At 44.8% G+C, this 21,624-nt stretch overlaps 1 protein-coding gene across 2 annotated transcripts in view; it reads right to left on the reverse strand.

The window, feature by feature from the left end:
• LOC120913360 (cytochrome P450 2C8-like) overlaps window positions 1-21,624 on the reverse strand; it is a 50,116-nt gene that overhangs the window by 15,543 nt on the left and 12,949 nt on the right. For both annotated transcript variants that reach the window (XM_040323239.1, XM_040323240.1), the window contains 2 exons: window positions 21,007-21,183; window positions 16,008-16,149 (listed from right to left, as the gene is read on the reverse strand). In XM_040323239.1, the coding sequence (XP_040179173.1) occupies window positions 16,008-16,149; window positions 21,007-21,183 (319 nt within the window). The remainder of the gene's footprint in view (window positions 1-16,007; window positions 16,150-21,006; window positions 21,184-21,624) is intronic.

Here is a 21,624-nt window from a genome sequence, read left to right on the forward strand (position 1 = left end):
AGTATGGAAAAAAAATTATGAAATAAATGACAAAAAATATTTGTCCAACACATCTGATGATTTGTAGTTAAAAAATGACTTTGATGCAAGAAATATGGAGACGTCAAATTACAACGCAGTTTCGTTTGCAGAGCACATGCTACTAGACTGGAGCCATGCACCTATTACATATTTCATACCTACTGTAGTGGTAGCCCCGAAAGGGCCGCTGGATGATGATGACATACAGCACAGTCTCCTCACACTTCCTGATAGCAGCAGCCTAGATATTGATAATAACCGGAGTTCTCCCTCACTAATGCAGGAGCTGCCAGCACACACAGAGCACAGTTCAGGAACACTAACACAATGAGCAATCTAAGGGATGTTTTTGTGATTTATTGATGAACAAACTTGGAGAGGGTTCAGGGTGATACTCCAGAACCACTAACAATAACAGGAGGACACACTTCTCTATGTTACAATCTTCGGAAACAAATCTTCTACTAAACTTCAAAGTATGGCTCTCCCACATGATACTAGGGGAGGCCAGAGGTAGGGGCCCCACCAATAGAGGGAATACTTGGCTCGCTAATATGTGTTCCCCAGGATCCTGTAGCAAAGTCAATGGGGTAGATTCTGGTAGGGGCGCGCACTGATACGCCGGCGCAGCGTAACGTCTTTACGCTACACCGCCGTAAATTACAGGAGCAAGCGATGTATTCACGAAGCACTTGCTCCGTAATTTGCGGCGGCGTAGCGTAAAAGGGGTCGGCGTAAGCGTGTGTAATTCAAATGATCCAGTAGGGGGCGTGGATCATTTAAATTAGGCGCATTCCGGCGCCGAACGTACTGCGCATGCGCCGTCCCTAAAATTTACCGACGTGCATTGCGGCAAATGACATCGCAAGGACGTCATTGGTTTCGACGTGAACGTAAATGGCGCAAACGACGTAAAATTTTCAAATCGTGACGCGGGAACGACGTCCATACTTAACATTGGCTGCACCTCCTAATAGCAGGAGCAGCCTTACACCGAAAACGAGTTACGCAAACGACGTAAAAAACTACCGCCGGGCGCACGTACGTTTGTGAATTGGCGTAAGTATGTAATTTGCATACTCTACGCTGACAACTACGGAAGCGCCACCTAGCAGCCAGCGTGAGAATGCACCCTAAGATACGACGGCGCAAGAGACTTATGCCAGTCGTATCTTAGGCTAATGTCGGCGTATCTAGCTTTCTGAATACAGAAAATAGATACGCCGGCGTAGCTTTGAATTTACGCCAGCGTAAATCGTTCCTGAATCTACCCCAATATTCATAAAGCCAGGGGAGCAGCTGTGCTCATTCAGCTTCCTCCGGGTGCCATCTAGTGAGACTATGCGTACTGGATCGTTTAGATGAATTCTCGGTGTGTTAGAGACACGTTCATATATATTGAAAAAGACAACGATTTCCACCGTAACTTGTTGAACAATAGCTTAAATCAGTAAAATAGCTTGGAGAGTTAGCCACCCCCAATTGGACAGTGGAATCCCTTAAGCAGGAAGACTCTGCTGCTCTAAAGCTCAGACCATTTATGTGCTCCTCAGCCACCTTCTGGGCCCCCTCTCCCAGGATTGGCTGCAGCACCAAAAATATTCATGTTTCCCATTTGCCTTCCTCCACTCTCTATGTTACAGTACTCTCTAAAAAGCGGGGGGGGGGGGGGGGGGGATCAATAAAACCTGCAGTCTGTGAAATACAGAACAGCAAAAGGAAATCAACAACTGTTCCACTGATTACAGAGGAGCCAAAAATATTTAAATTTGCCTAATAACCTAGAAATCTAACTAGGCGGGTGCTACATCACTGTGCCAATTTTTCATGAACAAGTTTCAGAAAAAGAAAATGGCTGCAGGAGTAGACTTGGATGTGCAATGACCAGGAGATTTAGAAATGTTAGGGGCTGGAGCAAGGGATGGAGCCTGCAGAAATATTATCTGAGATTCATTGTTTCAATCAGTAAAGCTGTCTATACACTAGGAGATATTTAAATGTCATTCACATGAACATTTGCATGAAAATTCTCAGTACATTCAATGACGTATATTGTTTGAAAGTACATTTGTTTGCTTATAACTATCAGAACATTTGGGATTAAAAGAATATATATATATATATATATATATATATATATATATATATATATATATATATATATATATATATATATAAAGATATATATTGTATATTTTTCATATTTATAAATATTGAACACGAGAGAGGAGCCATTTTCTCTCTAAAGTTGAAATTAAGTTCATAGCTTACATGTTAGAAGAAATTTCACAAGGTGTCTGGTTGTACCATCTCCCAGGTTATAATTCAAAGAGTTAGATAACTTAGTAAAATAAACAAGATAAGGGCATATTCTACAGACAAAACATGAGCTAGTGTTATTTGTATGAACAAAACCGGAGGGCATTTTAACAAATAAGCCATCATATTATGTATTTTAACCACTTCAGCCCCGGACCATATTGCTGCTCAATGACCGGGCCACTTTTTGTGATTCGGCACTGCGTCGCTTTAACTGACAATTGTGCAGTCGTGCGACGTGGCTCCCAAACAAAATTGGCGTCCTTTTTTCCCCACAAATAGAGCTTTCTTTTGGTGGTATTTGATCACCTCTGCCGTTTTTATTTTTTGCGCTATAAACAAAAATAGAGCGACAATTTTAATTTGAATTTTTATTGAATAAATGAATATTTTTTACTTTTTGCTGTAATAAATATCCCCAAAAATATATAAAAAAACTATTTGTTTTCCTCAGTTTAGGTCGATACGTATTCTTCTACATATTTTATGTAAAAAAAATAGCAGAAAGGGGAGAGTTCTCAGGAAGGAGGAAGAGACGAAAATTATTATCTAACAAAATTACGAATTTCGAATCAACGAAAATAAATTAGACACAATTACGAATCATTGAGTATAAACGAAAATAAAACTGTTACGAAAATACGAACGGGTCCGAATAGGAAAACTTGCGTCTTACGAAATTACGAATCTTTACGAACCTACGGAACGAGACGAAACTAAACAAAAAAAATAAAAAATTTTGTTGCGCACATGTCTACTTTCCATCCCAACTCTCCCGCCCCACAATCCCTATTTCACCCCACCCTCAACCACCGCGACCTCCCAAACCACACCTTTTCCTAGGCCATAGGTATCGGAAATTGGTATCGGCGAGTACATGATGTCAAGTATCGGTACTCGTTTTTAAAAAAGTGGCATTGGTGCATCCCTAATTTTTAGCATATCATTTGTGTCACTTGTCTTTAAAATAGCACGGAAAAATTAACTTGAATTTCTTGTTTGTATTGTTGGAAAAAATTTTAATCTCCCAAAACAAGATTTGTATAATTTCATAAATACAATACTGTTTTATTATTTCAGTATAAACATTCTGACATAACATTTAACGTGGAAATGAATGAACTTTTCCAAATATTCACTGTTAGAAATTTGTCTGTTTGAGAAACAAGTTCCATCGGTCTCCTTTTCATGCTGATTTGACTCCAAATGTAATTCTACTCCATATGGCCAGCTTTATTGAAGAAGAAAGGGGGTCTACAGCTATGGTAGGTTATCAGACTCTTCGGGTCTGGTTTAGAGTTTAGGGGGGACCTTGCAACTTTGCTTTCATCTTTTGCATGGGATCTCCCTTATGATGTATACCAGATCTGAAGAGTCAGGTATGAATTAGGGAATTCCCAGCCATGTAAGTGAATGGAACTTGAGATCTCACTGGTGGTTAAGGACTTAGTGGTGCCTGTATCCACTGCATCCTTAACAACCATTGATAGCGGCAATCCGTCAATGTATAACAGCAGAATTACTGCCACTATTACACATGACGTTTGCCTGAAAAGCCAGAGTTTGGTCCAATCTTGTGTTTGGATCAAACCTTTAGCTTATTCCTAATCAGAGATCAAAAGCTAGAAGGTCATCCAGAGACCAAACAAAAACAGAAAGGAGATACTACAGAAAAGGGACAGACCTGGCACATAGACATAGATCTGAGCAAGCTCATTTGCTTGTAAAGGTCGCATTTTCAGGCTCATTTTACTTATAAAACATCCAAACCCAGCCAAGCAACAAAGCCATGATTCAGGAAAGAAATACAGACCGTACTGGGCATGTGAACAAAAGAAAAGGATAATGGCTTTAATTTCTGTTGCATTATAAAGAACACAGACTTCTCCTCATCTCTTCTACCCTTTCATCACAAAACACAAGAAGCTCACAGGATTTTTAGAAAAATCAACATGTATTTTTTGCATTTATCAAACAGATATAACAAAAAAAAATGTTAATGATATATTTAGCTGACCAAAATGAAGTTTATAAGAGACATTAAATCAGGACATACGCTTCTCTTTAAAAAAATATTTGTAGGCAGGCTTTTCCCACAGAAGTGACACGCACTGAGTAAATACACTATGTTACCGAAAGTATTGGGACTTTGCACTTACATGAACTTGGCATCCCAGTCTTAGGCCTCGTACACACGACGGAGGAACTCGTCGTAAATGAAACATAGTTTTCCTCGACGAGTTCCTTGTTAGGCTTGTCGAGAAACTTGACAAGCTTTCTTTTGCGTACACACTGTCAAGACAAAATCTCGTCGTTCTCAAACACGGTGACGTAAAACACGTACTGATTCCACTGGCGCCACACTTCTGAGCATGTGCGGGTTTCTAAGCATACACACGAACGTGTTTCTCGTCGAAAACCAGCCCGACGAGGAACACGACAAGGAAATTGAGACTCCTGACGAGGAAAAAGAGAACTTGTTCTCTTTTTTTCTCATCGAGTTCCAGTACAGTTTTCTCGATGAAAAACTAAGGCCTCGTACACACGACCGTTTTCCTCGACAGAATGCATCAAGAAACTTGGTGGCAGAGATTTTTTGCCGAGGAAAACGGTCGTGTGTATGTTTTTCATCGAGAAAACTGTTGTGGAACTCGATGAGAAAAAAAGAGAACAAGTCAGGAGTCTCAATTTACTCGTCGTGTTCCTTGTCGGGCTGGTTTTCGACGAGAAACACCTTCGTGTGTATGCTTAGAAACCCACACATGCTCAGAAGTGTGGCACCAGTGGAATCAAACTTCCCCTTTATAGTGCCGTTGTACGTGTTTTACGTCACCGCGTTTGAGAACGACGAGATTTTGTCTTGACAGTGTGTACGCAAAGAAAGCTTGTCAAGTTTCTCGACAAGCCTAACAAGGAACTCGTCGAGGAAAATGATGTTTCATTTACGACGAGTTCCTCTGTCGTGTGTACGAGGCCTAAGAGGCCATACACATGACCGTTTTCCTTGGCAAAAAAGCTCTGCCACCAAGTTTCTTGATAGATTCTGTCGAGGAAAACGGTTGTGTGTACGAGGCCTTAGTCCGTAGAGTTCAATATTGATTTGGTGCACCCTTTGCATCTATAACAGCTTCAACTCTTCTGGGAAGGCTGTCCACAAGATTTAGTAGTGTGTCTATGGGAATGTTTAACCATTCTTCCAGAAGCCCATTTGTGAGGTCAGGCACTGATGTGGACAAGAAGGCCTGGCTCACAGTCTCCACTCTGATTTATCCCAAAAGTGTTCTATTGGGTTAAGGCTGGGACTCAAGTTCCTCCACCCACAAACACGCTCATCCATGTCTTTATGGACCTTGTTTGTGCACTATTGTGCAGTCATGTTGGAACAGGAAGGGGCCATCCCCAAACTGTTCCCACAAAGTTGTCCAAAACGGCCAAAATGTCTTAGTATGTTGACGCCTTAAGAGTTCCCTTCACTGGAACTAAGGGGCCAAGCCCAACCCCTGAAAAACAACCACACACCATGATTTAGACCAGTGCACAAAGCAAGGTCCATAAAGACATGGTGTGAGTTTGGGGTGGAGGAACTTGTTTGGCCTGCACAGAGTCCTAAACTCACCACGATAGAACACCTTTTGGATATATTAGATCAGATACTGCAAACCAGGCCTTCTCATTCACATCAGTGCCTATGGGCAGCTGGATTTAAATGGGTCTGTGTCCTTTTACACCAGGCTACCACTAATCATTTAGGTCTGCAAAAATGTAAAAGTATGCAGTCCTTTTCCATTTTTTTTCTGGACCTAAATGAACTTTCAGGTAGGTGAATGTATATGAACAATGGAACATGGAACTTCCAATCAGGGCTACCTGAAAAATGAACAGGCCGACCTGACTTGAAAGTCTGAGTGAAAGGGGCCTAAGCCATTCATGTTCTCACTTCACAAGGTGATCAATATGGCTTATGTCTATACGCAAAGGAACACAGGGGGAGATTTACTAAAACTGGAGCATTCAGAATCTGTTTCAGCTGTGCATGGTAGCCAATCAGCTTCTAACTTTGGCTTGTTCAATTAAGCTTTGACAAATGTAGCACTTACCCCCGAAGGAGCTGCTGGTAATTGATTGGGCCTGTACTCTGCTTTTCTACCCCAAATAATTTGTCTCAACCCGCTTGACACAGCTGTGTAACAGTGTGGATGTGAAACCTTCACTAAACGGAACAACCCCACATAACAGTGTGTATATAGTGTACCTTTATCGCTATCTGGGCATCCGTTGTTCCACCTGTTAGAATAATGAACAAGCCTCACACCAATTGTGATCAACCAAAATGTAAGTTTACTGGAACTAGTATAAAGACAGTAGTTATAATAACTGCATCAACATGCAACTTACTATAATAGTGCAACGAGTGTACACAAATTATTAACACTTAAAGGTCCCTTGAGCCTCTACTGCGACGCGTCTCCAAGTGGGACTAGTGCTCAGAGTGACAATGCCTTGACACTGGTCACCTTCCCACTTCCAGTACGGCCGCACCAAACATACCAATGCAAGGATATCAACACAGCACAATACAGTTTCTCAAGAGCTTCCCCTGAGGTATAAGGCAGCCTTTTGTCTTACTGTATCCACAGCACAAACCCTCCCAATGAGAAGTGTAGTCTCTGGTCTTCTTTATCTTCGGCTAGCGATTATACTGCAGTGTTTGTAATCCAATGGTTTAACAAGTAATGAAGTAACATAACTGAAGAGTGATAACAATTCCTGTTATACAGCACACTTGTAGATGCCTTTGGTGTAGGTATAACTTAATCATCAGTCAGCCCTCAATGAAGCATAGGCTTTTAAACCTGATTGAACTCAGTCTATTTGAATGAGACCTCCCCGTAGGACTACAGGTCCCAGCAACACTGTGAAATGAGTCTAAGTGTGTTACGGGTGTTAAATAACTTCTGGGTGACAGCCCTCTCACCACTCCAGGTCTGAAAAGTTGTGAACCTCCGCTCCGGCTGTCTCAGTCCTGCTGCCAGTCAGCACTGTCACACTGCTCCGCTCCGCAAGCAAACCGGACATCCACTTTGCTCCTTCAAGGGTCCTGGGTCCTCAGACCCGATCACACTACCTCTCCAGCACACTGTGGTAAGGCAGAGTCAATGGATGTTGTTCTGCTCTGCACGATGTAGGCCCTCTTCTGAACACTCCTTCACAGATCCTTGCAGGCAGACCATGCATCCAGAAGAGACAGAAAATGGCTGCACTCTGCCTTTTATTACCCACCCAGCATGCAGTTTAGCCATTTAGTGTTCATGGGTAAGTGAGTGAGCATTATGGGTAAGTGAGTATCTTCACAGTCAATAAACATTTTCAGCTCTGCCTGTGTAATTTAATATATCTCTCTCACATTGGCATTTGGCTCCCTCTAGTGGTATGCAATCTTTAGCATTACATGACAAAAATACCAGTGCTACATACTCCCCCTGCTTTAAGTCTTTGGTCCCCAAAGATATTCAAACGCTTAGCTCTATTACACATTTTTGCCTCTAGGCGATTGCACAATACTGACAGAGGAGCCTCCCACCAGTTCTCATGTGATGGGAGACTGTTCTGTGCACTCACAGCTGACACTGTAGTGTCTGGTACAGATGTGTCAAGGGGTGGGTTGGGGTTCTCTCTTTCTGAATTGACAGTAGAGAGACCAGGCATTTCAGAATTTCTTTTGGCAGTAAACCGAGTCTGGTTGGAGCATTCACCCAGCACATCATAAGTTAATCTTTTGGGTGCATGAATCTCTCTTTTAACTCTTTGTCTCTTGGGTGTAGGCACTATCTTCGAGCAGGTACTATCCTCTCCCACTTCAGACTCTTGTACTTCAATGTCATTAAAGGACGAGTGATCCTCAGAATGTCCATTTTGTGGCACAAATTCTGGGGCTTCTGGTCTAAGAATTCCATTGTCCTTTCTTCTTCTGTGGGGTGAACAGTTTGCATCAACTCCTGGCATTTCAGGTGACCACAACCAGCTTATCTCCATCTCCTCCTCCTCACTACCTTCTGTGGCAAGGGATCCAGATTGAGACCTAGTTACAGGTCGAGGTACAGCAGTAGACGTGGACGGTAGTTCCTGTCGTGAAGTTATTCGGACTGCTTCTGTTAGAGGTAGGAGGTGATTCCGGTGCCACATTTTTAATGGTCCTGTACTCCCTTCCGGTTTGATCTGATATACCGGCAGTCCTGGGAGTCGTTTGCATACAATGTACGGCTGTGACTTCCAGCGATCAGCCAGCTTGTGTTTCCCTGGTATGCCCAGGTTTCTCAACAAGACTCGGTCACCAGGTTGTAGATCTTGAATCCGTACCTTGAGGTCAAAGTTCCTCTTGTTTCTACTTCCTCTTGTGTCCGATGTGGCTTGGGCTTTTTCATATGCGGCCTTCAAACTTCTCCGCAATCTGTCTACATACCCTCGGTGAGAAGTCTCTGAGGTGTGGTCCAGAGAAGTGCCAAAAGCCAAATCCACCGGTAGTCTGGCTTCTCGTCCAAACATCAGACGATAAGGCGAATACCCTGTAGCATCACTTACGGTGCTATTGTAGGCATGTACCATGGCTGTGATGTGTTTACTCCACTGTTGTTTTTGTTCAGAGGCCAGAGTCCCCAACATGTTGAGAAGGGTTCGGTTAAACCTCTCTGGTTGAGGGTCCCCTTGTGGATGGTAGGGAGTAGTCCTGGATTTTTTTATGCCTAGTAGATCCAACAGTCGTCTAATAAGGGTACTCTCGAAGTCTCTTCCCTGATCTGAGTGGATCCGTTGAGGCAAGCCATAGTGAATGAAGAATTTTTCCACTAAGGTCTTCGCCACTGTAGATGCCTGCTGATCCCTGGTGGGAAATGCCTGAGCGTATCGGGTGAAGTGATCAGTGACTACCAGGATGTTTCCTTGCCCACTCAGGTCAGATTCCAAACATAGGAAATCTATGCATACTAGATCCATTGGCCCTTGACTCTCTAAATGGCCCATTGGGGCGGCTCTCTGGGGTAAGGTCTTCCTTTGTATGCACCTGAGACAGGAATGACAGTAGCTCTCCACTTCAGTCCTCAAGTATGGCCAATAGAACCTGTCCCTCACCAGTTGGAGAGTCCTTTCTGATCCCAGGTGGCCATGGTGATCATGCAGGGCAATTAATACTTTCTCTCTATGCTTCTCTGGCAAAAACAACTGCCACTTCTCTTCAGAATCTTCAGAGGGGCCCCTTCTGTAGACCACCCCTTGCTGCAGCTGCAACCGATCCCACTCTTTGCGAAGCAGGCGAGCTTCCTTCTGAGCGCTCTGGAGAAGTAGATCAGGGTGTTGGCTCTCCAAAGCCTTCAATACCAGGCCACAAAGGGGATCTTCCTGTTGGTCTCTCCGGAGGTCCTTCCTAGATAGCTTAGGTAGACCCTCCTCCACAATTTGAGTGACATTACAATAGCACTTAGGCACCCCCGCAGCGGACACTCCGACTTCTTCAGCCCTGGCTCCACCTTTCACTTGTTGTTCCGCCCCCTCACAAAGGGCTCTCACACTCTCAGGGGTAAGCTGGGTCCATCCTCCTGAGTGGTCCTGGGAACAGTGGGGCCTTCTGGACAGTGCATCAGCGTCTCGATTCCCAACTCCTGGTCGATATTTCAGGCTGAAAGTAAATGCAGAGAGGGCAGCCAACCATCTATGGCCTGTGGCATCCAATTTTGCTGTAGTGAGCAAGTATGTGAGAGGATTGTTGTCCGTCTTAATCACGAACTCGGCGCCATATAGATAGTCTTTTAATTTGTCTACTACTGCCCACTTCAAGGCCAGAAACTCAAGCTTGTGAGTTGGGTAATTCCTCTCAGCAGGTGTCAGACTCCGGCTCACATAAGCAATAGGTCGTAAATGTCTGTCATACTCCTGATAAAGCACTCCACCTAGTCCATCTCGGCTGGCATCCACGTGCAGTTCGTAGGGTCTGGTAGGGTCTGCATAGGCCAAGACCGGGGCAGTGGTAAGGCTCCACTTCAGCTGTCTAAAGGTCTCTTCGCATTGCGGAGTCCACTGGTCTTCGATGGACTCTTTCTTCTTCCTAGGTCCCTCTTTTGGTTTTCCAGGTTTGTCCGAGTCAAAACCAGCTTCCTCTTGGTTCTTCAACAGCTCAGTGAGTGGATGAGCTATCTTGGCAAACCCTTCTACGAACCTACGGTAGTATGAACAGAACCCTAAAAATGACCTAAGCTCGGTCACATTCGTGGGTCTGGGCCAAGAGGTGACAGCTTCCAGCTTCTGAGGGTCTGTGGCCACTCCTTCGGCGGACACAATGTGGCCCAGGTAACTCACTGAAGGTTGATAGAATTGGCACTTCTCCATGGAGAGCTTCAGGCCTTCATCATGGAGTCTCCTCAAGACTTTCTCCAGGCGCTCTTCGTGCTCCTCCAATGTTCTGCCAAACACTATGACGTCATCCAAATATACCAGCACTTCAATCAGGTTCATGTCACCTACAGTCTTCTCCATCAACCTCTGGAAAGTGGCTGGGGCTCCAGACAGACCTTGTGGCATGCGATTGAATTCAAAGAATCCTACAGGAGTAATGAAAGCGGTCTTCTCCCTATCTTCGGGGTGCATGGGGATCTGGTAGTACCCACTTTTTAAATCCAGCACACTGAACCACTTTGCCCCCGACAGGCTCTGTAAAGCATCTTCTATTCGGGGTGTGGTGTATTGGTCGGGAATGGTCCTTCGGTTCAGTGTCCTATAGTCAATGCACAGACGTAAAGACCCATTCTTCTTCCTCACTACCACTATTGGGGAAGCATACGGACTCCGAGACTCTCGGATGATTCCTGTCTTCTTCAACTCAGCCAGCTGTTCCCGCAGATCTTCCAAGTCTCCCAATGGAATCCGCCTGACCCTCTCTCTGAAGGGTTTATCTTCCTCCAATCTAATCTTGTGTTCAGCACTTTTTGCAAGACCCACATCAAACTCACTTTTTGAAAACGCAGTTCTCCATCTCAGGAGCTGAGTTTTTGCTCTCTCCATCCAATCAGGTGTTAGGGGGGTGTTTTTCGGGTAGAACTCTTCCATAGGAATCTCTCCCTCTTGTCCACCCACGATACCATACGATAAGACTGGGGTTGCTTGATTCACCTGCCCCAGCAACACTCTAGCTGGCATCTTCACAGGTGAGGTTGTGGTGTTCAGGACACTGACTGAGACCTTCCCTCCGCTCCGCTTCAGCGCCTTGGTCGATAACAATTCTGGGATTATTTCCAACTCTTTATCTTCCTTCTCTCTGTCCGTCTCAAGGACGATGAAAGGGCCAGGTTGTCTCCAAGTCAGTTTGATAGAAGCTTTCAAACAGACTACTTCACCTGGTTGCACAATCTTCTCACTTCTGTCTAGGCGCCAGATTTTTCCCACTCCTTCCGCCGGGGCTTTCTGCTCATGCAATAGATTCTGGTACACTTGTGCTAGCATTGGGTGTACCTTCGTGGCTGGAGTGCTCTGTACTTGGACAAGCGGTGTCAAAAGTCTTCGGACCAGGTCGGTATTTGTCCCAATGATGAGAGAACTTCTATCAGCCCCTGGGGGGCGGGGACACACCACTGCCAGGGTATCGAAGGTTTCGGCCTTTCCTGCCACACTCGGGTCGAAGGTGAGCTTAATGGGTAGGTAGCCGTCATAAGGGAAATTCTGGGTCCCTAGGCCCCATATTTCCAATTCCTCCAGCTTCTGCAGTGGCAAGTGTCTGAGATGTTTTTCATAAAAGTCACTGTAAAGTAAAGTCACTTGGGCTCCAGTATCCAACAGGGCTTTAGTATAAATCCCTTCCACTTGGATGGGGACAATTGGAGAAGGTCCCACTAGCTCAGGAGGGAATCCATGGGGAGTGGCAGGTTTAGCCTGTTTGGTAGTTTGCACTTTTACGCCTCGCTTCTGTGGGCTCTTGACCGGATTCGGCCTAAGTGTGTCCCCAGGGACCTGGTATGTATGAGGTTGTTTGGAGCTGGCGGTTGTAACAGGGCGCCCAGCTGGCTCCTTCACAGAGGGCCCTCTGAAGTTTTCCGCCGGCTTTTGACGTTTTGTTTCAGGATTTGCTGGGCTTGGGCATACTTGACGGTAGTGTCCAACTCCCCCGCAGTTGAAACAGGTCTTTGGCTTCGCCGGTTTCTCGGTCTGAGCGGCTGTAGGATCCATCGGGGTCTTAGGTGCCGGGACTTCCTCCCTCTGTGGTCCAACCAGCTTAGCAGTCAATAGGGCCATCATTTCCAACATCTCTTTCTGCATTTGAAACAGTTTTCCTAATTCAGACTGGGGCAGATGTTGTACAGGTAAGGACCAGGGCATTTGATCAGTGTTCACCGTCAGGACACTGGGTTCCTGGGAGCCCTGTAGAATTTCAGATTGATGCCCTTTGGTTCTTACTGTGGTGCTGGACTGAATTTTCCTTTGTTTCTTCTCCCTTTCCATCTCCATATTGGCTGCTTCATTAGTCTCTTCAATGAGCACCTCATCTGTAGTGAAAGGATCGTCCAAGTACTGCCTTAACTGGAACTTGATATAGTCACTTCTCAGTCCTGTAGCCACAGACCTCAGGAATTTCTTTTGGATCAGTTCAGCCCCAAAGTGTTCATCTGAATCTTCTCCTTTCGAGACAGACAACAGGCGGTCTTTCAATTCAATGGCCCTGAATAAGAAATTCTGGGGAGTCTCCTGACTGCTCTGTGCCATATTTATCAGTTGATGATATAGCTCAGCAGCATCTTCCTCTTTGTAGTAGCTCTTTAGTATTCTCCTGAGTTGTACTAAAGTCAGTCCATTTTTCATTTCCAGCATGCCTCTGATACTCAGACCTGGGCTAATGGCGTTGACTACAGCCTCTACAATTTCGGATTCAAGATATCCTCTTTGGAGTCCCAGTTCAATCTGATGCAGAAGATTTGTATAGGACAGGTTGCCTTTCTGTTCCTTCTCTCCTATCTGACCTTCAATCTTGAAATCTTTCCGGATCGTCACCTCTGGCAAGTGGCTATGAGTGCGTCTCTGGATGACTGAAGCAGGTCTTTGCCTTTGCTTACCACCGCTCGAGTCCTTGCACGGGACACTTAACTCTTCAATGTGTCCTGCGATCATGCCGGAGGTCTCCTTGAACCTTTCTTGTATATTGCGGTACTGCCGTTTTAGGTCAGCTAGTTGTCGTTCCGACTGGGAACCTCTCCTGTGCGTGTCAACCACGGCCTCTTCCTTTTCCAAAGGGGGCCTTGTACTGATTTTGGTTGGAGTTGACCCAAAACTAACTCCCAGCATTGTTGGCTTAACATGTCTAGAGTTGGCAGAGCTCCCTCCGAGCCCCTCTGGGTGCATCAGGTAAAACTTGGTTTTGCCAGCTAGCTGCACACTCGAGCCTCTAAAGTTCTCCGGAATTCCCTTTCTCCATTCCAACAGGGCATAAGTGTGAGAGGTCCCACAATCTGGTCTGATGGCAATCACCCAGGCCTTTCTATCTGGGGACAATGCCTTTACAATCTGGCTGACCTGTTCTTCCTCCCAAGCTTCTCCTGGGAGTGCGATTGCCACGCTCGCTTCTGAGCGAGCGCCTTCTGCTTCACACCACCGCTCCACTGTGACGGGGTCCATACTGGTGCCAAGAGGGTGGGCTTAATTTCAGAGTAACAGGATCCCGGACGAGCCCCCACTTGTAGCACTTACCCCCGAAGGAGCTGCTGGTAATTGATTGGGCCTGTACTCTGCTTTTCTACCCCAAATAATTTGTCTCAACCCGCTTGACACAGCTGTGTAACAGTGTGGATGTGAAACCTTCACTAAACGGAACAACCCCACATAACAGTGTGTATATAGTGTACCTTTATCGCTATCTGGGCATCCGTTGTTCCACCTGTTAGAATAATGAACAAGCCTCACACCAATTGTGATCAACCAAAATGTAAGTTTACTGGAACTAGTATAAAGACAGTAGTTATAATAACTGCATCAACATGCAACTTACTATAATAGTGCAACGAGTGTACACAAATTATTAACACTTAAAGGTCCCTTGAGCCTCTACTGCGACGCGTCTCCAAGTGGGACTAGTGCTCAGAGTGACAATGCCTTGACACTGGTCACCTTCCCACTTCCAGTACGGCCGCACCAAACATACCAATGCAAGGATATCAACACAGCACAATACAGTTTCTCAAGAGCTTCCCCTGAGGTATAAGGCAGCCTTTTGTCTTACTGTATCCACAGCACAAACCCTCCCAATGAGAAGTGTAGTCTCTGGTCTTCTTTATCTTCGGCTAGCGATTATACTGCAGTGTTTGTAATCCAATGGTTTAACAAGTAATGAAGTAACATAACTGAAGAGTGATAACAATTCCTGTTATACAGCACACTTGTAGATGCCTTTGGTGTAGGTATAACTTAATCATCAGTCAGCCCTCAATGAAGCATAGGCTTTTAAACCTGATTGAACTCAGTCTATTTGAATGAGACCTCCCCGTAGGACTACAGGTCCCAGCAACACTGTGAAATGAGTCTAAGTGTGTTACGGGTGTTAAATAACTTCTGGGTGACAGCCCTCTCACCACTCCAGGTCTGAAAAGTTGTGAACCTCCGCTCCGGCTGTCTCAGTCCTGCTGCCAGTCAGCACTGTCACACTGCTCCGCTCCGCAAGCAAACCGGACATCCACTTTGCTCCTTCAAGGGTCCTGGGTCCTCAGACCCGATCACACTACCTCTCCAGCACACTGTGGTAAGGCAGAGTCAATGGATGTTGTTCTGCTCTGCACGATGTAGGCCCTCTTCTGAACACTCCTTCACAGATCCTTGCAGGCAGACCATGCATCCAGAAGAGACAGAAAATGGCTGCACTCTGCCTTTTATTACCCACCCAGCATGCAGTTTAGCCATTTAGTGTTCATGGGTAAGTGAGTGAGCATTATGGGTAAGTGAGTATCTTCACAGTCAATAAACATTTTCAGCTCTGCCTGTGTAATTTAATATATCTCTCTCACATTGGCATTTGGCTCCCTCTAGTGGTATGCAATCTTTAGCATTACATGACAAAAATACCAGTGCTACACAAAAAAAAAACAAAAAAAAACAGGAAGCTGATTTGTTTCAATGTACAGTTGCATCAGATTTTGGATTCTTCAGTTTTAGTAACCCCAACAGTGTGTTACCGTATCTTTTGTTTACAAATAAAAAACACATGGTTAGCAACTCAGATAGGGGCCTGGTGACCACCTGACTTTTGATCAGCCATGAACCTTACCTTCCCCTTGGATTCTAATGCATTTTTCCCATTATGATGACATTTTATGGGAATGTTGAACATATCTCAGTTTTAATCAACCCTATTCATAAAGCAAGTTTTTCTTAAAGCGGGGGTTCACCCTAAAAAAAATTTCTAACATTGCATGGAGCCGACCTATGAGACCGACAGTATGCTGTTGTTTTTTTTTTTTTTTTTGCGTACATACCATTTTAGGGCTATTTTCACCCCCGGCTTTCCCGCATACTGTCGGTCTCATAGGTCGGCTCCATGCAATGTTAGAATTTTTTTTTAGGGTGAACCCCCGCTTTAACAAGGCTTTTATGTAATCAGTACTCCCAAAAATGGGCAACAAATATTGAATAGGAAGCAAAACTAATACCTTGTATCTCTGGGTATTTCAGCATAATTATGAATGCATATCTCAGGGTATTGCTTGTAGTCTCTGTACCAGCAAAAAACAAGTCTTGTACTGATCCCACCAAGTTTTTCTCATGAAATTCTGTGTTTGGGTTCTGTTTTTCCTGAAAGAAAAAACCCTACTAGTTGAGGTACAGTCATGTGAAAAATTAAGTACACCTGATGGACTAGGTCAGTTCATAACTCTCTAATTCTTCTTCATGAGCCATTCAATGGTGGATTTGTTAATGTGAATTGTGCCACCATAACTTTTCCACCACAATGCTTTACGGTTGTTAGAAGGTTCTTGTACTGAAATATTGTCCTCGGTTTGCAGCAAACTTGAATAGACTAAATAACTCTATTCATGCACAACTTACTTTTTCAGGGCCCTAAGGTGGCCATAGATGGATCAAATCTTGGCCAGTTCAGCAAGGTGATTTGACTCATCTATGGGCAGGCTGGTTGTACTGCAGTTGATCCATCGAGTGGCGGTAAATTTACGCTTTTCTGCATGAAATTCTGCAAACTGATATACAGTAGGTGTCGCTGATTTTGTGTTTCCAGCGCAATGTTATCACGCTGGAAACCGGCGATACGAGGCTGTGCTTCTCGCGCTCGCCGCCCCCACGAGATGCCGCGCATCTATAGTAATCCATTGGGGGCGGCGAGCGGGAGGAGCGACATAGCTCGGCGCTCGCTCCCGGCGACGGGGATCGCTAGTGTCAATCTCGCCGCTAGCAGAGGCGAGATTAACACAATATCGGCAGCAGGTACTGTATACAATGTGGTATATCATTTACCTAAAACCTTCTTTCTTGGCTTTTTGTGGGTCACTAAGGTTTGTGTCACAGATTTCTCTAAAGCAGTGGTCTCCAAACTGTAGCCCAGGGGCTGGATGTGTTTATCTCTATCCAGCCCTTGGGGTCTTATTACATCCACAACTGACATCAATAATGGGGCACCATTCCTTTGGCTGACACCAGTGATGCGGCACTATTTTTACCACAAACACCAAGGAGTTGAATTACTAAGACTGGAAAATGCTAAATCTGGCACAGCTGGGAATGGTAGACAATCAGCTTCTAACTTCAGCTTGTCCAATTAAGATGGAAGTTGATTGGTTTCTATGCACAGCTGCACCAGATTTTGCACTCTGCAGTTTTAGCAAGTCAACTCCCAATGATGGGGTGCTATTCCTCCCACTGATATCAACAATGGGGCACCATTATTCCCACTAATACCAACAATCGGGCACTATTACTCCCACTAAAAAAATAACGGGGCATGGTTTACTCCCACTGATGCTGGGGCATTTTCTACTCCTACTGGCCACAGTCCAGCCCCCTTAAAGTCTGAAGGACAGTAATCTGGCCCTTTGTTTAGACCAGGGGTGGCCAACCAATGGCTCGGGGGGCCACATGTGGCACGAGGAGCCCTCTAATGTGGCCCGCAACCTCCTGCTCTGAAATGGAGGGTTGGCAAGCCCAGATCGCAGGTTGCCGACCAGCCAAACCACAGCATTAGTGTTGTAAATGAAGCTGGTGGTAGAGGAAGCCGATGCTTCCTGTACAGCACCAGCTTTTGCCACAGGTGGAGTCTATGGCAAAGTTCAGCTAACCCGCAAGAAAGACACAGGTGCACTACGCTGAACCTGCTGTGTGCGTAAACCGCAGCACATCGTGTGATAAGGGCTTAGGACTGTTTTCACACTGATCATCCCGACCCAATCAGACCCTCAATTCACCTCTATAGAGCACTTTTGTCCGCTTAAGCCCACCTAACTCCAATCCGATCCGCTAAAAAAACAAAATTAAGGGAATTTGTCCCCTTCCATCTGGGTGGATCGAATCAGAGGGCCTATAGAATAGCCGTGACCTGTCATCCTCCTGCTCCCCTCATTGTGGCCTATGACTGGTTACCAAGTTGCTTAAGTGGTCCTCGCTCTTCAAAAGGTTGGGCACCCCTGATTTAGACCGTTTGGAGACCCCTGTTCTGAAGCTTCGTACACACGACCAGATTTTCCGCAGACCAAGCAATGGAATTTTGTCCGAAGGGCGTTGGCGGTGAACTTGTTCTGCATGCAAACGACAAAAATTTGGCAGCTAACAAACAGAAACTACGTGTTTTTTCTGCTCTTTAGCACCACCCTTTGGGCAACTTGTGCTAATGTTGGCTTATGGTTAGCATTGCTTCTAATGCCGCGTACAGACGGTCGTTTTTTGTGATGAAAAAAAACGTTGTTTTAAAAAACTTTAATTTAAAATGACCGTGTGTGGGGAAAACGTCGTTTTATGTCTTCTGAAAAACGACAAAAAAAAAATTCGAACATGCTTGAATTTTTTGTGTCGTTTTTCAAAACGTCGTTTTTTGTTTCACAAAAAATGACCGTGTGTGGGCAAAACGATGTTTAAAACGACGTTTTTAAACCCGCGCATGCTCAGAAGCTAGTTATGAAGCAAGCTTCAATGGAAAAGAGTGGTGAACGTAACCTCGCTTTGCTAGAGCATTTTGGAAAAACGATGGTGTGTAGGCAACGTCAGTTTTTGAAAATGAAGTTTCAAAAACGTCGTTTTATTTCATGATTTTAAACGTCGTTTTTTTTTCATCACAAAAAAACGTCCGTCTGTATGCGGCATAAGCATGCGTGTTTGTACTTTGGAATTTTCCTGAGGGATATGTGTACACACGATCGGAAAGTCCAACAAGACAGATTTGTCGCCAGGAAATTTTAAAGCATGCTATCCCACATTTGTTGTCGGAAATTCCGACAACAATTGTCCGTTGGAGAGTACAAATGGTCGGATTCTCCGACAACATCCTGCCATCACACAATTCCCGTCTGAAAATCCGATCGCGTGTACAGGCCCTAAAGCACACTACAATCTTGCAATTCAATCCCCTTTAGATCTACCAACAACTGTGTAGTGCAAGGGCCTGCATGATTGCATACCGATTGATTGAATGCCTAAAAAAAGTTCTCATATTACACAGTTTTGGTAAACATAAAGTTGATTGTACAGTCGCCCGCTCCGTCACCCACTCCCTGGATTGCCCCCCCCCCCTTTTTCTTTGTGTGATAGCTATCCCCTCTATTCTCTGTTAGTCTTTTTCATTTTCCTATCTTTCATCTAGTTGTTGTGAGATTTCTTGAGAAAAAGTGAAAAGAGAGGGGAGGGGTCCCGTGTCTTTGGATGTGCACTCTATGACGGAGACTCTGAGTTATGGGATTAAACACTTATCGAAATACCTTTAATTTGTTCCACTTACAATGTGGTGTGTAGACCTGGCTATTGGAATGTATCGCATGGAGTGTCTGTAACCTGTATAATGTTGTCATGTTGAATGTAGTGTCGGGACTCCTTCCCTTGGTATGGTTCAATAAAAATTATATTTGAAAAAAAAAAGTTGATTGTACAAAGATTAACTGACAGAATTGTAACCTGTATGGTGAGCTTTAAAAAGCTTATGCAACATCGTGAGTTCACACTGAAAGCATTTTTATGTTTTTTACACATTTTATCAAGCTTGTGTAAAATATTTTTATTATTGTTGTTATTATTATTATTATGGGGGGGGGGGCAACTGTTGATGGTCAGCCATAGAAGTGTAAAGATGTTTAATCTGGTCATAGGCTTCTCTGCGGTGTCCACTTGACAGGAAGCTCCACGCTAACGAGTCTGGAATGCGGAAGCGGCAGTGACGTCAACACGGCAGGGCGGGCTTTCAAGCATATTCACGGCAACTCACATTCATACATACATCCGCATCCCAGACTGGTCAGCGTGAAGCTTCCGGTCAATTGGACACCGCAGAGAAGCCTGTGACCAGATTAAACATCTTCACACATCTACGGCCGAGGGAAACGTTACCAGAGCCTGTAGAGCAGCATCAACATATCCCAGGATACCTCCATCCCTGACGGACATCCTCAGCCAGTGAACCTGTAAGTGTAAACACTACACTGACTTTTTAAATAACAGTAGGACTATCTCAGTTGGCGCCCCCCTTCTTATACCTCTAACTGACAGGCCTCGTACACACGGACGGACTGTCCGATGAAAACGGTCCGCTGGACCGTTTCCATCGGACATGTCCGCAGACGGATTTTGGGTCTGATGGTTGTACACACCATCAAACCAAAATCCCCGCGTACAGGATACGCGGTGACGTGGCTGCGCCGTTGCCGCGACGATGACGCGGCGACGTGCGCGACCCTGGAAGGTCAATGCTTCCACGCATGCGTCAAATCACTTTGACGCATGCGAGGGCTTTCGGCCGAGCGGACATGTCCGGTAAGTCATACAGACGACCGAACATGTCTGACGGACAGGCTTCCAGCGGACATGTTTCTTAGCATGCTAAGAAACATTTGCCCGCTGGAAACCTGTCCGATCCGCCGGAAAATTGTCCGGTCGGACGTACAGACGACCGAACATGTCCGCTGAAACTGGTTTGCGGAACCAGTTTCAGCAGACATGTTCGGTCGTGTGTACGAGGCCACAGAGATAATGGACACCCTCTGAGGATGGCTGCCTCCTTTTACTTACAATATACTGACTAATTTAGATGTGCTATCAGAGCCACTATTACATTGTTTACAGGGGCACCACATCACTTGGAGCGCCAGAATCCCCTCCTTTTTATGTAAAATATGTTTGATGTTTGATTTCATATACTAAGATTTGGGTGCTCCCTCTAGCGGCTGTCTGTGTATTAGGGAGGAAGTCAGCAGTCTTGCTGGATAGCTTCTGATCCATAATCAGTTACTAGATAAACCACATTGAAAAAAAGTTGTTTGTGTGAAACTGACCAGCTTAATGTAAAAACTTTATTTTGGTGTAAAGTTTTTCTGACCTATTATGAAAACTATTTATTGATGCTTAAGATATTGCTAACTCCAGTTCTTCTGTAAAAAGCACAAAATAAAAGAAACACGTATTTGTCCAACATTACCAGTTTTAGTCCATTTCTGAACTCACCTCTTCCATCTTTATGAGAAAACAGTCTATGAAGTCCTGTGGACAGTTCTCATCCAGAACTTCTTGGTGGGATTTCACCATCTCCCTTATAAATGCCCTCAGTTTGTCAAAATTGTGAAAAATTTTCTGATGGGGTCCAGGTAACTTGCTCAGCAAATTTGGGAACATGCTCAGAATCTAAAAAAAAAATTGTGTAAGTTGACAACACTTAAACCTTACTTACGATAGGTGTGTATTTATAAGAAATCTGTATAGCCCAGTAAAAGTGTTCTGTGGGAATGGGATAAAAATGTAATGTTTATATTTATTTATTGATTACAGGTACTTATATAGTGCTGTCAATTTATGCACATCTTTACATCTTTAGGGGCAGATCCACAGCGCGAGTACGCCGGCGTATCTACTGATACGCCGGCGTACTTTCAAATTTCCCGCGTCGTATCTTTGTTTTGAATCCTCAAAACAAGATACGACGGCATCTGGGTTAGATCCGACAGGCATACGGCTTCGTACGCCTTCGGATCTAAGATGCAATTCTTTGGCGTCCGCTGGGTGGCGTTCCTGTCGTTTTCCGCGTCGAGTATGCAAATTAGCTATTTCCGACGATCCACGAACGTA

This window comes from Rana temporaria, chromosome 9, assembly GCF_905171775.1.
Source record: "Rana temporaria chromosome 9, aRanTem1.1, whole genome shotgun sequence".
Taxonomy (NCBI): domain Eukaryota; kingdom Metazoa; phylum Chordata; class Amphibia; order Anura; family Ranidae; genus Rana; species Rana temporaria.